Genomic DNA, 12,127 nt, shown 5'->3' on the forward strand with positions numbered 1-12,127 from the left:
TAATAGAAGTGCTGGTAGTGTTTCACATCTGCAGAGGAGACAGGAGCATCGGCGTTATCCCCCAGACACCAGCTGGTATCCCAGGGACTGTGGGACCCATCCTTTTGGAGAATGTGCCAGAGTCCTGGCTTATCTTTCTTTCAAGTAATTCGTGTTTTTAAGAGCAAAGAGAAAATGGCAAGAGCAAAGGACTGCTTAAAACCATGCCATCTTCTCCACATGATCTTAAAAGTAATCTGAACCACCTTTTAAAAAATATAACAGTAAATCAGAATTGGTGTTCCTTTTCACACTCATGATTCATTCTTCTTCAAATGCTAATTGCAAATTTTTTGCCCTTTAAAAGTTGGTTTATCAAAACCCAAGATTGTACCTGTTCCAATCAAGAAAATAAAATGTGAAGTCTTTGGAGAACAAAGTGTCTTATTTTATTGTCACCCAAGAAAATAGGTGTTTTGGGTGGACTTGTGTCTCCCCAAAAGATAAACTGAAATCCTAACTGCCAGTAATTCAGAATGTGGTCCTATTTGGAAACAGGGTCCTTCTAGAGATAATCAAGTTAAAACGAGGTCACCAGGTTAGACCCTAATCTAATATGACTGGTGTCCTTATAAAATGGGGAAGTTTGGATGCAGGCACACAGAGAGGATGATACCAAGTAAAGATGAAGCTGGAGATCTGGGTGATGCATCTATGAGCCAAGGTGCCAGAGATTACCAGGAATCCACCATGGGACAGATCCTCCCTCCCAGCCCTCAGCAAAAACCAACCATGCCAAACCCTCTTTGACTTCTTGCCTTCAGAATGACACAGCTGTGTGGTTTAAGCTACCCAGTTTGCGGTACTTTGTTACAGCAAAGTACCAAAACTAATAGAGTGCAGAATTTACATTCCCAGAAGTTGAGGGCATCTGCAGGAGTGGGTGGAATGGCCACAGCTGGAAAACAGGGATCCAAAAAGATCCAGAAGACCAAGAAGGGGTCAAAACCAAAAAGATGTTCCTAACAGCATAAATTCTAAAGAGCCAAGCAAACAATCCTTAGTTACAGACTCAAAGACTGAACCAGAGTTTGCCAGGCATTCTGTTCTCAGCCCAAATGTCTCCTCCTCCTCAGAGAGTGACCCATTTATATAAGTAGCCCCCTCTCCCCTCCTACCTCTGATCAGTCTCTATCCCATTATACTCACTTTACCTGAATCTCAGTGCCTATTGCAACCTGAAATTATTTTTACATTTAGTTATCAAGTGTTATATTTTTTCTCCCCCTCCTAGAAAGTAAGCTCCCCATCTGTATTGTAGAAAGGTGCCTGGCATATCACAGGTGTTCCCCACACCTTTGATGAACAAATGAAGTAGATTTGAAACCCCAGGGGAAATCTGGACCTGGAGATACTGTGTTCTTTGAGACACCAGACAGGGCAAGCAGGCTATTAGGTGGGGCCCTGTGTCCTTGCCCAGGAGAGAAGGGAAGATGGAACATTTGCCGAGCCAACTGCAGAGGTAACTGAGGCATAGGAAACCAGTGCTGATTTGTACCTGCCTGAGCCCTCATGGGAAAATATAAGAACGTGGCACCCCAAACTAAGCACCGGCCCCTCAGGAGACACTACCCACCTGCTTCCAGGACTTACCTCTGGCCATACAACAGAACTTTAGCAAATTCAGGGACTAATTTACTCAAGATAACAGACTATCCACCATACCATTTCTAGGAGAAACATGTGCTCCTTAAATTGAAATTTCTGCCCCATTAACTTCCTGAAAGGTGGAGGTGGAGAGTTACTGGGGAGTTCTGCTAATGTGGTAATCTGCGATACAGTAGAGCCCAGGGGGAAATCTTTCAAGTGTTCTAGTGAATGTTTCAGTTTGGAGGAGTTTGTATTTAACGGATGACAAGCTAATGTGTCGTCAGTGTCTTGGTTGTGGAAGAGCTGCTAAAAGGAATGACAAATGTATGTGCAACTTGCTATTTTCCTGATACATTAACATGTCTGTTCAACAAGATTTTAAATCTTGTAAAACTGAGAGAACCCTCCAGAGAATTGAAGTTTGTGACAGACACTCAGCTCCTTCCCCAGAATTTTTCAGTGGACCTTTGGCTTTGAGTTTTCCAGAAAGAAAATAGAATTCTCTAGCAGGAAAATCTATCAGTGTAGTCACTAATCTAGGCAAAGAAACCAAGGAACTGATACCAATCCTATATATTTAGAAGAATCTATTGATATATGTGCTTTAGATCCCAAATCATGACCTGGTGTCCTGACATAATCCCCTCATCCCCATTAGATCCTGCTCTCTCTCTCTCTCTCTCTCTCTCTCTCTCTCTCTCTCTATCCTCACCCAAGGATATATGTTGTTGTTGTTTTTTATTATTAATTTTTAGAGAGAGAGGAAGGGAGAGGAGGAGAGAGAAAAAACATCAATGTGAGAGAGAAACATCTATTGGTTGGTTGCCTCTTGTATGTGCCCCAACCCAGGATTAAACCCACAACCTAGGTATGTGCCCTGACCAGGAATTGAACCCACCACCTTTGGGTGTACAGGACAACACTCAGGAAAGTGAGTGACCTGGCCAGAGCAGATCCTGCTTTTTGTATCATAATACCATCTGTCTATATGGCACCCTTCCCCCAGAAACTCAAGCAATTGGCAATGGTCATTAATGCCTATAATGTGTTTGGAGATTAAGCAGATGTTATTCTTGCCCTTAGTTTATTCTTAAGACTACAGAGGCACAGAAAGCCGCATAACAATTTAGGATTGCTCACAGAGTAAAACGCGGACATCTGGCCCATTACCAACTACTTCATCCAACAGATATGCAATTACTCTTCAGAGTTAAATGCACTATGTTACTCTCTTTGTCTCTTTCCTTATATTACTGGTTCTGGTCAAGAGCCATATAGAGGGGGTCCCCACAAATGTATACACACACTTTGAATAACTATAAAGGCAGTGTTTATTAAAATACATTTCATTTTCAAAATTGAGCTAGCAACTGTTAAAATGTGTATACAAGCCTAACCGGTTTGGCTCAATGGATAGAGCGTCGGCCTGCAGACTCAAGGGTCGCAGGTTTGATTCCGGTCAAGGGCATATACCTTGGTTGCGGGCACATACCCAGTGGGGAGTATGCAGGAGGCAGCTGATCGATGTTTCTCTCTCACCGATGTTTCTAGTTCTCTATCCCTCCCCCTTCCTTTCTGTGAAAAATCAATAAAATATATATTTAAAAAAATGTGTATACATTTTTGGGGGGACCCCCTGTATTTGTACTTGTTTGTGCACCTGAAAAATCTGTTCTGTTGTAGGCAAAAGGGACATTTTCAGCAGCCTTTTATCGTTATCCTGGGCTGCTCTTCAGTTTCTAGGCTGGTTCCTTGTCCCATTTCCATCCTCTCTTTTTATAGGTGATCATTCCATTAACTAGTGACCAAAATATAATACTGTGCCTACTTTATTTCTCATGTTTGAATAATAAAGGCAATGGAAAAAATGATTCTTTCAGTGTGTGTGTGTGTGTGTGTGTGTGTTTCAGGACTTCAGAGAAAGGGAACTGCAGAGTGTTTCTGAACCTCTTCCATGGTTGCAGCTCTCTCGCCACCCCCAGCATCTTTGAGATTTAAAGTGCTCTTTGCAAGTCATCATTTTTTCATGATGAAGAATCCCCTACAGAATTGCTGTAGTGTGTGCGTAGCAAACCAAAATGAACTAGAAAAAACTCCAAGCAGTGAGTACACATCTCAGAAAATGAACATATGGATCCCCGGGAGAACAACAGCCTGAGATGCTCCCTGCCACCCAGGGCTTTCCCATCTAAGATTTCACCTCAGGTCCTAACAGGCCTTAGGAAGCTTGAAATGACCACTCACCACTCACTCATTAACTGAGTGATCTTGAGAAAGCTACTTCATCTCTCCGAGTTTCACTTCTGTCATCTGGAAAATTGAGAAAATACCTCTCAATTCACTGTAGGGAATGAAGCTCTATAAAATGTGTGGTACAGAGTACCACACAGTGCCTGGTGTACATCCACATTTTACAATGAGGCCTACAATAGCAATGGCATGAAGTATCATGTTTGTTAGCTGTCTGAGGAAAATTGCTTATTCTTCAATGAAAAGTGTTTATAAATACATAAACTCGTTCATGATCTCACCTATTTCTCTTCTGTGTCTCCCTCTTTTAGCTCTTTCTAAATCTCCTGGTACTGTGTTTATGGAGTCTATCCCTTCCCCCCACCCCTGAAAGTCACACAGAAAGGTATCGGATTAAACAAACTCACTTACCCTTCTGGTGCATAGAATTGTGGGAGAAAGAAACCCTTAATGTGGAAGAATGAATTGCTATTGAAATCAGTGGGTAGGATTTGGGTAAAGTAAAACCCTCCCTTACCCGCTTTAGATTGCAAAGATGGGTAACCAGTTACTCAGCTCAGAACAATTTCTGAGTGCCACTCACCATCTGACCTCTGCATATCTCAGGAGCCCCAAAGCTCACCATTCCCACCCTCATCCACATCACCTGTCCTCTTCCTTCACTTCACTTCCTGGCACACACTTCTCTCATGTTCTGCCTTTGAATTTACTGTTCCCTTTACCTAGTATGCCGAGTTCTCATCCAGATAACGCCTAGTTGTCCTTGAAGATTCAGCTCAGATAACTATTCTGAATTTTCCATGGTACCCTCCCCAGGGCTAATCATCATTTGACTCCAGGATGGATGGAGGCGTGAGGATTCCTGTTGCAGTCTGTGAGAATGCTGGGCTCTGGAGTTGTACTGTGCATAGTCTCCATGGCTGTTCCTGGTTCTCTCATATCCTGTCCACCAGCCCACCTCTCCTGTGCACCCCAGGAGCCTGATGATGGATATTTTTATTCCACTGTTTTAACCACTTCTTTGAAGTCTTTTCACATAGCCTGTGAGTTCCTTGAGGAGGCATATGGTTTCTATTTCTGCTTTCCCAATACCTCTTATACATGATTAATCCTCCATCAGTAGTAGCCTTGTTAATTTCCAGTAGAGAAGAGCCATTTCCAGATGAGACTCTTTGAGTACCTTAACAGCTTAATAATGGGTGGCTCAGAATTTTGTAGGAAAGTATGAAAGGCAACACGGGCTATCTATGGATAAAGATAAGCTAACAAGAATCAGCTAAGTAGACTACAATAATGGTGGAGAAAGTTTGGTTTCTACTACCCTCTTGAGACTCACTCACATCCCTTTGGATTTCAAATGGAAGTGATATCTGTATTCCCAAGGCGAGAAGGCTGACTATGCCTAGAGTCCTGCTGCTTGAAGCCATTCTAATATTTATTTAGTTAGAACCATAACCACACTGGGCATTGCAGGCCTCATATGTATCATATATTCACAGTCAGCTCTTGGCTTCGACAAGAAGATAAGTATTATCTCTGCTGTTGCTCAAAATGTCTTTTCATTTCATTATGACTACTGTGCTTAGAAGCCTGATTTTTAGTCTATAATCCCAGTTAAATGTTTTCAACATAGTACACATTTAAGTGCACAGTCTTCTTTGAAGCAGACTTTGTAGAAATGGATATCCATTATCTGTTATCTCTGTCTTCCAGGACTACCACATTTTGCTCTAGCTAGGAAGGGACAGTTTTTTACATGAATGGACTTTGCAACTTGGCACATATTACCTGGCATGATAGCAGCTGAAGTTCTAGAAAAGATATGAGTTCCAAAGGACAACTTTTTAAAAAAAGATGTCTTTATTGACTTTAGAGAGAAAGGAAGGGAGAGGGGGAGAGAGAGAGATAGAAACACCGTTATGAGAGAGAAACATCATTGATCCGGGTGCCTCCTGCACACCTCCTGCTGGGGATCAAGCCCAACACCCTGGGCATGTGCTCTGATCAGGAATTGAACCATGACCTCCTGGTGCAAGGAATGATGCTCAACCATTGAGCCACACCAGTTAGGCAACGGACAACATTTTTGTTTCAACACCAATTAAAGGACTATGTCACAACTCCCAAGCTCAATTGTGTCACTTATTATATTCCTGATATGTTTGCAGGTTAAGTATAACTAAGTAAAAAAAAATTTAAAGGGGCAGTATAATTTCATCAAGGGAACATCAAGGTGAATTGTTGAAAACCACAAAATGTGGTACCATTTAGATCAACTCCAAAATGAATAATGCCCACTGTCTGAAAAGACACTTGTGTGGTGGTCTTCATGCATGAGGAGTAAAAATATTCTCCATATGGGACATCATAGAAAACTGAGAAGTAGGAACTAACATTTGTGAGAGCCAAAGTAAAGAAAAAGTGAGGAAAATTTGGGAATTGCTTCTAAATCTGAACCAAAGAAGACCATTTTAGCAGAGATTTTTCAGTGGTGATCAACACATTTTCACATACAGGGCTAGAGAAAGCAAAGAGATGTTTACAACTGATGTCTTCACCGCAGTCAAGCCAACAAAACTCAGAGTTGGAAACATGGAAAAGAGATACAAGGCTGTGTGAGGCTTTCCTGCATGAAAGAAGACTTTAGTGTCAGAAGCTGTTTAACTGCAAAGACGGCCACCTATGAGGAGAAGGAAACTTGTTTTAGTTACTAATGTTCCATTTACTGCATATTCATCTAGAGTTCATAATCTATATATTTGTTATTGGGTGTGATTATCCATAAACCCCTTCTATCAAGGGAAGAAAAGGGAGGATGCTTGTGTCAGGAAGTTTTCAGTACTGAGGAAATGAATGGTTATGTTAATTTTAGTCATCATGGGCAATTCTTATACCCATACTATGTTTATGTGAGAATATGAAATGACTTCATAAATCTGAACAACTTTACTTTATTGATTTTGCAGAGTTAAGAGGAAGATCTATGAGGCATGAAGCCTTCGATCAGGGTTGGAAGAAAGTAAAATGAATGCAGTGATAGCAGACTGCCACTAAGACCCATGGACAATGCTACACTCACACTTCTCTATCGAACTTTAAGATTAACTAGTAATATGCTACCTTTGCGAGATGAAAAGAAACTAATGCCAAGAAGGCATATTCTTCAGTATTTGGAATAGACGTGCTCTCAAGACCATGGCTTCAAAGGTGTCCTGTCTATATGTTTTGACAGTTGTGTGCTGGGCCAGCGCTCTCTGGTACTTGAGCGTAACTCGTCCTACTTCTTCCTACTCTGGCTCCAAGCCATTCAGCCACCTAACAGTTGCCAGGAAAAACTTCACATTTGGCAACATAAGAACTCGACCTATAAACCCACATTCTTTTGAATTTCTTATAAATGAGCCCAACAAATGTGAGAAAAACATTCCTTTCCTTGTTATCCTCATCAGCACCACCCACAAAGAATTCGATGCCCGCCAGGCCATCCGAGAGACATGGGGGGACGAGAACAGCTTTAAAGGGATCAAGATCGCCACGCTGTTCCTCCTGGGCAAGAACGCCGATCCTGTTCTGAATCAGATGGTGGAGCAAGAGAGCCAAATCTTCCACGACATCATCGTGGAGGACTTCATCGACTCCTACCATAACCTTACCCTCAAAACATTGATGGGGATGAGATGGGTGGCCACTTTTTGTTCAAAAGCCAAGTATGTCATGAAAACAGACAGTGACATTTTTGTAAACATGGACAATCTTATTTATAAACTACTAAAACCCTCCACCAAACCAAGAAGGAGGTATTTTACTGGCTATGTCATCAATGGAGGGCCCATCCGGGACGTCCGCAGCAAGTGGTACATGCCCAGGGATTTGTACCCTGACAGTAACTACCCGCCCTTCTGTTCGGGGACTGGCTATATCTTCTCAGCCGATGTGGCTGAACTCATTTACAAGACCTCACTCCACACAAGGCTACTTCACCTGGAAGACGTCTATGTAGGACTGTGTCTTCGCAAGCTGGGCATTCATCCTTTTCAGAACAGTGGCTTCAATCACTGGAAAATGGCCTACAGTTTGTGTAGGTACCGCCGAGTTATCACTGTGCATCAGATCTCTCCGGAAGAGATGCACAGAATCTGGAATGACATGTCAAGCAAGAAGCATCTCAGATGTTAGGGTTTTTACCAGTGTAAATACATTTCTTTTTTAAGAAACGGGGCTTGGGTGTTGGTATTTTACAGGTGTCACCAGGAGAAGTGAACTGGTGAAGGGGTTTTGTAAAAAGCATTTTCTTCCCGCTCCTAGTTCCTTTCTTGGATTGCCAATTTACAAGCATTAGGCTCCGATCATAGAAACAATGCATAAGTGAGAAGGGTCAGATTTTATTCTCAGGTCCTAAGGCCTTGCATTTATCTCAAAAAGCAACTTCCTACCAACTGCTAGGATTTCCATACTGTGCGTCTGAGGTACAAATCTGGTTCTGGGAAACTGAAACTCACAGTAAATGTCTTCATTGCATCTCTGCAGAAGTAAAGAAATAACTCTTTTTCAAAAACAACTCAGAAGTAATGCACAGTTAGGGAGACACACTGGATGCGAATGATTAGTATTGTGTGTGCTGTTACATTGAATTTTTACATACATTACCACATCATGTGTACAGTATCTGTGGTTCCAACAAGAAATGAGCTTACTAGTAGTACTTGCAGGGAGGCTGCAGTTAAATAAATGGAAGTTTAAACTTAAGAATCAAATACTTTGTATGTTTGGAAGATGATTTTGCTTGCTCATCAAACACACATGACCTGTGCCTCCAAGGAGATTTTGCCAGATGTCATCATTTCTGCTACCCTCCACATCATGTAGCTAAGTGCATTTTATAGTTTCTGTCTCAGGCAGGCACATGTGTAGAAATAAGTTGGTGGGAGGCCAGAAGAACAATAAATCACACAGAGAAAATACAAATTTATATATGCATTATAATTCACATAAGCTTAGCAATAGTATAAGATGTCCTTCCCACACATTTGCAAAGTACATGAGAAAAATCTTTTAGCAGATACCAAGTTATTGAATGATTTAGCCCTACAGCTAAGAGGTATAATACTCTCTAATATTCGAACATCCAAGTACCTCTATCATCCTTGCTGATAGGAATGTTCTGAAGGCTCTGTAATTGGGGTTCATGGGAAAGAAGAGGGGGAAGCTTGAGTTCAAGTTCTACTGATGCCATAATACAGTTGGGTCATGTAAGCACCTTATTGTGCTTCAAATACGCTCATTTATAAAATGGCTGGGGAAAAAACACCTACCTCACAGGTGCTGTGAGAGCAAATCTCATTTGCTGAGTATTTTGAGATCCTTGGTTTAAAAGGTGCTATGTAATGCAACATATCATGCATTATGCTAAATGCTAAAATGATGGTCAGAAGTATTAGTCACATCATTTTAATATAAATCTGCCAAAATAAAGATTAAATATGAACTGTTATTGCACCTGATTCTTCTAAAACTTTTCCTTGGAGATGTTAATTGTTTGTGGAAGCTTCAATTTCTCTGTCATTTATTCTGGTTTCAATGAATAAGTTACTATTTCAGTACATTGCCCTGATCTCCCAGGAGGCTGAAAGGGAAGGCAGCTGGCTTTCTTTGGGGAGGAGCCTCTGGCGAGGGGTATATTAGAGCAATTGAAGCACATGCTTTGCAAAATGTATCACAGCAACTTAGATCTCAGGAACTGTGAGGATCAGTGGAGCTAGTCCACTTCTATGGGAAGAATAGGCCCTCGGCAAACCACGCGTTCCACGTCTGTCACTCAGTAGAAAGCTTTGTTTTCTTTCAAATGAAGGCCCACAACTGAAAGAGTATATCTTTTTTTTAATATGACCTTTGGAAGCCCCCCTAAGAGTTGGTAGCAAACAGGTAGACAAAATGAATAAATGGAAGTCATGGCCTATTTACTGAAAACACTGGATCGCTCATCCCCAGCCCCAGAAGAACCCAATGTGAGACAGGCCTCCCGGTCCCTTACTAGATCTTCATCTTACAGTCATCAGAACCGTAAGAACTGGGGAGAGATGGATTAGCACAGGTGAGCCACCCTCCAACCGCACCTTTTGACTGCTGTGAGTTCCAGTCACTGCAGAGGTCTCATGACTTTGTACGTGGTTCACCTTTCAGTTGTGTGGCCGAGTCAAGCCTCTGTCTCATACTACCGTCTTGCATTCACCTTATGCTGACTCAAGTCACCATTGGTGTCAAGGAATTACGTGCTATAAACATCATATATGTACATCTATCAATTGGGGTGTGTGTGTGTGTGTGTGTGTGTGTGTGTGTGTGTGTTATGAACAGAGCCCTAATCTTTAAAAGGAGCAAAAATCAGAAAATCATGTCTTAAAGAACTATTTCCTAACTTTTTTATGCTAGGTAGTGCCCATGTGACAAACATGTAAATATTCATCAAAGACCGTATGTATATATTTTAAAGGCATTTTTTTCTCCTCCCCACCGTTACGCATAGCTAGAATGTGCTTGCTGGGTACATTTTCTTCTGCATGGAGCTTGGTGAGGCAAGGCCATTTGTCCAGTTGCAATAGCGTAAAGCATGTTTGCCCTTTGTTTTTTGAATGTTCAAAAAATGTTTAAGTCAAAGTGATCAGAAAATGCTCTAATTTTCTACTTTTGTTAATTTTGTCACTGTCCAAATTATGGTTTCGGTTATTTGTGATGCCATTTTTTAAAAAAATATTATCATTTCTCTGATATAAAATAATATTTCAGACAGTATTATACTTGGAGTCATTCAGACAGTTTTTACAAAAACCTTCTTACTGTCCCCATACATTTTTTTTTTCGTGTTGCAATGTATAACAAAAGGTATTAATGATTAGTGTCTATATTCTTACATTTTCTTTCTTAAATTTATTTTGGGAAAAAAATTTATCTTTGGTGACTAGATTGTGTGGCTTTGTGTCTTCTTATATTGACTCAAATGCCAGTTTCAATATATAATATTGTATTTTTAAATACTAGAATAAAAATGAAGGTCATTTTTTATTTGGATTAAATTCAGAAGAAGAAAAAAAACACCTCTTTGTGTGATATGATATAGGGACAACAAACTCTTTACAGAGATGCTAAGGAAGGAGTTTTTCAATGAAATCTCTTCTATCAAAAGACAATTGAACATTTACATAAAACGCCTGGGATTCATTTTCTACCTTTCCTAATATGTGGGTTTAGTGGGGGGATTGATGATGTGATTTCTTCGGTAAAGGTGAAGATAGTTTTTATAAGCAAAAACGTAACTTGTGAATGGAAGAAGTAATTTACTAGAAACACTTGTTGATGATAATTGACATTTAGGTATATTGTTATATATGAATGATTGTATTTATGTATTTATTTGTCAAAATTGTACATACTATTTCGCCAAATGTAATTGTCTGTAAAAGTGCACTCTCCAGGTTTGTAGTACTGTTTAGGGTTACATGGGTTGCCAATCAAGCTGCTAATCAGAATACTATTTTTTGTATCAATGTCATAAAACTGAAAGTGACAAATAGATACTGACGATGTCTTTACATTCAGTTTCTTCACCTTCCTCTTGAAATGTAAACTGTGGATTGAAAGCACGATGCTAATGTGTAAGCCCATCTGTCCTGAGGAATATTATGGTTCCATAAAGCTGATTTTTTAAACCATTGGGATAAATAAACAGAAGGAGAACATATTTTCCACTTTGCTTCTTTTCTGAAAGAATAGTTTTGGTGAGAGGTGATCATTACCATTCTCCGATGCCTTGGCATCATTAACCTTGTTCACAACCTCAATCTAGGTCATAGTTCAAGCCATTCAGAGTTCATCCTTGACAGCCCAGGGCAACCTAACAGTCAACTCAGAGATGACTTGGTCTAGTAGGTGAGGGGCAACTCCCAGAGTAGGAAGCTGATATCTCCCTTGCCTCTTGGTGGCTTCAGGAACATTTTTGTGTTAAATTCTATGAGTTGAACTTGCCAACAAATTCTACCCAGAGAGCTTTATATTGTTAATGTGCTTGGTGAGTTAGTACACATGGAATCTAAGGCAAAACTGTCATTCTTATGTTTCACCCACATATATCCTTTGGAATGTTGCATACTATTTAAAAAATTTGATAGGCTGGAAAAATGGCATTCTTTGCGGCAAACAAGTAGATGCTGATTGCTGATGCCTGACACCATAAGCAAGAGAGTAATAGCTATTT

At 40.5% G+C, this 12,127-nt stretch overlaps 1 protein-coding gene across 2 annotated transcripts in view; it reads left to right on the forward strand.

Annotated features, from left to right (window-relative positions):
• B3GALT1 (Beta-1,3-galactosyltransferase 1) overlaps positions 1 to 11,605 on the forward strand; it is a 342,206-nt gene extending 330,601 nt beyond the window's left edge. For both annotated transcript variants that reach the window (XM_006766520.2, XM_015565752.1), the window contains exon 3: positions 6,846 to 11,605. In XM_006766520.2, the coding sequence (XP_006766583.1) occupies positions 7,075 to 8,055 (981 nt within the window). In that variant the 5' untranslated portion in view covers positions 6,846 to 7,074 and the 3' untranslated portion in view covers positions 8,056 to 11,605. The remainder of the gene's footprint in view (positions 1 to 6,845) is intronic.
• The last annotated feature ends 522 nt before the right edge of the window (positions 11,606 to 12,127 follow it).

This window comes from Myotis davidii, unplaced genomic scaffold, assembly GCF_000327345.1.
Source record: "Myotis davidii unplaced genomic scaffold, ASM32734v1 scaffold59, whole genome shotgun sequence".
Lineage (NCBI taxonomy): Eukaryota > Metazoa > Chordata > Mammalia > Chiroptera > Vespertilionidae > Myotis > Myotis davidii.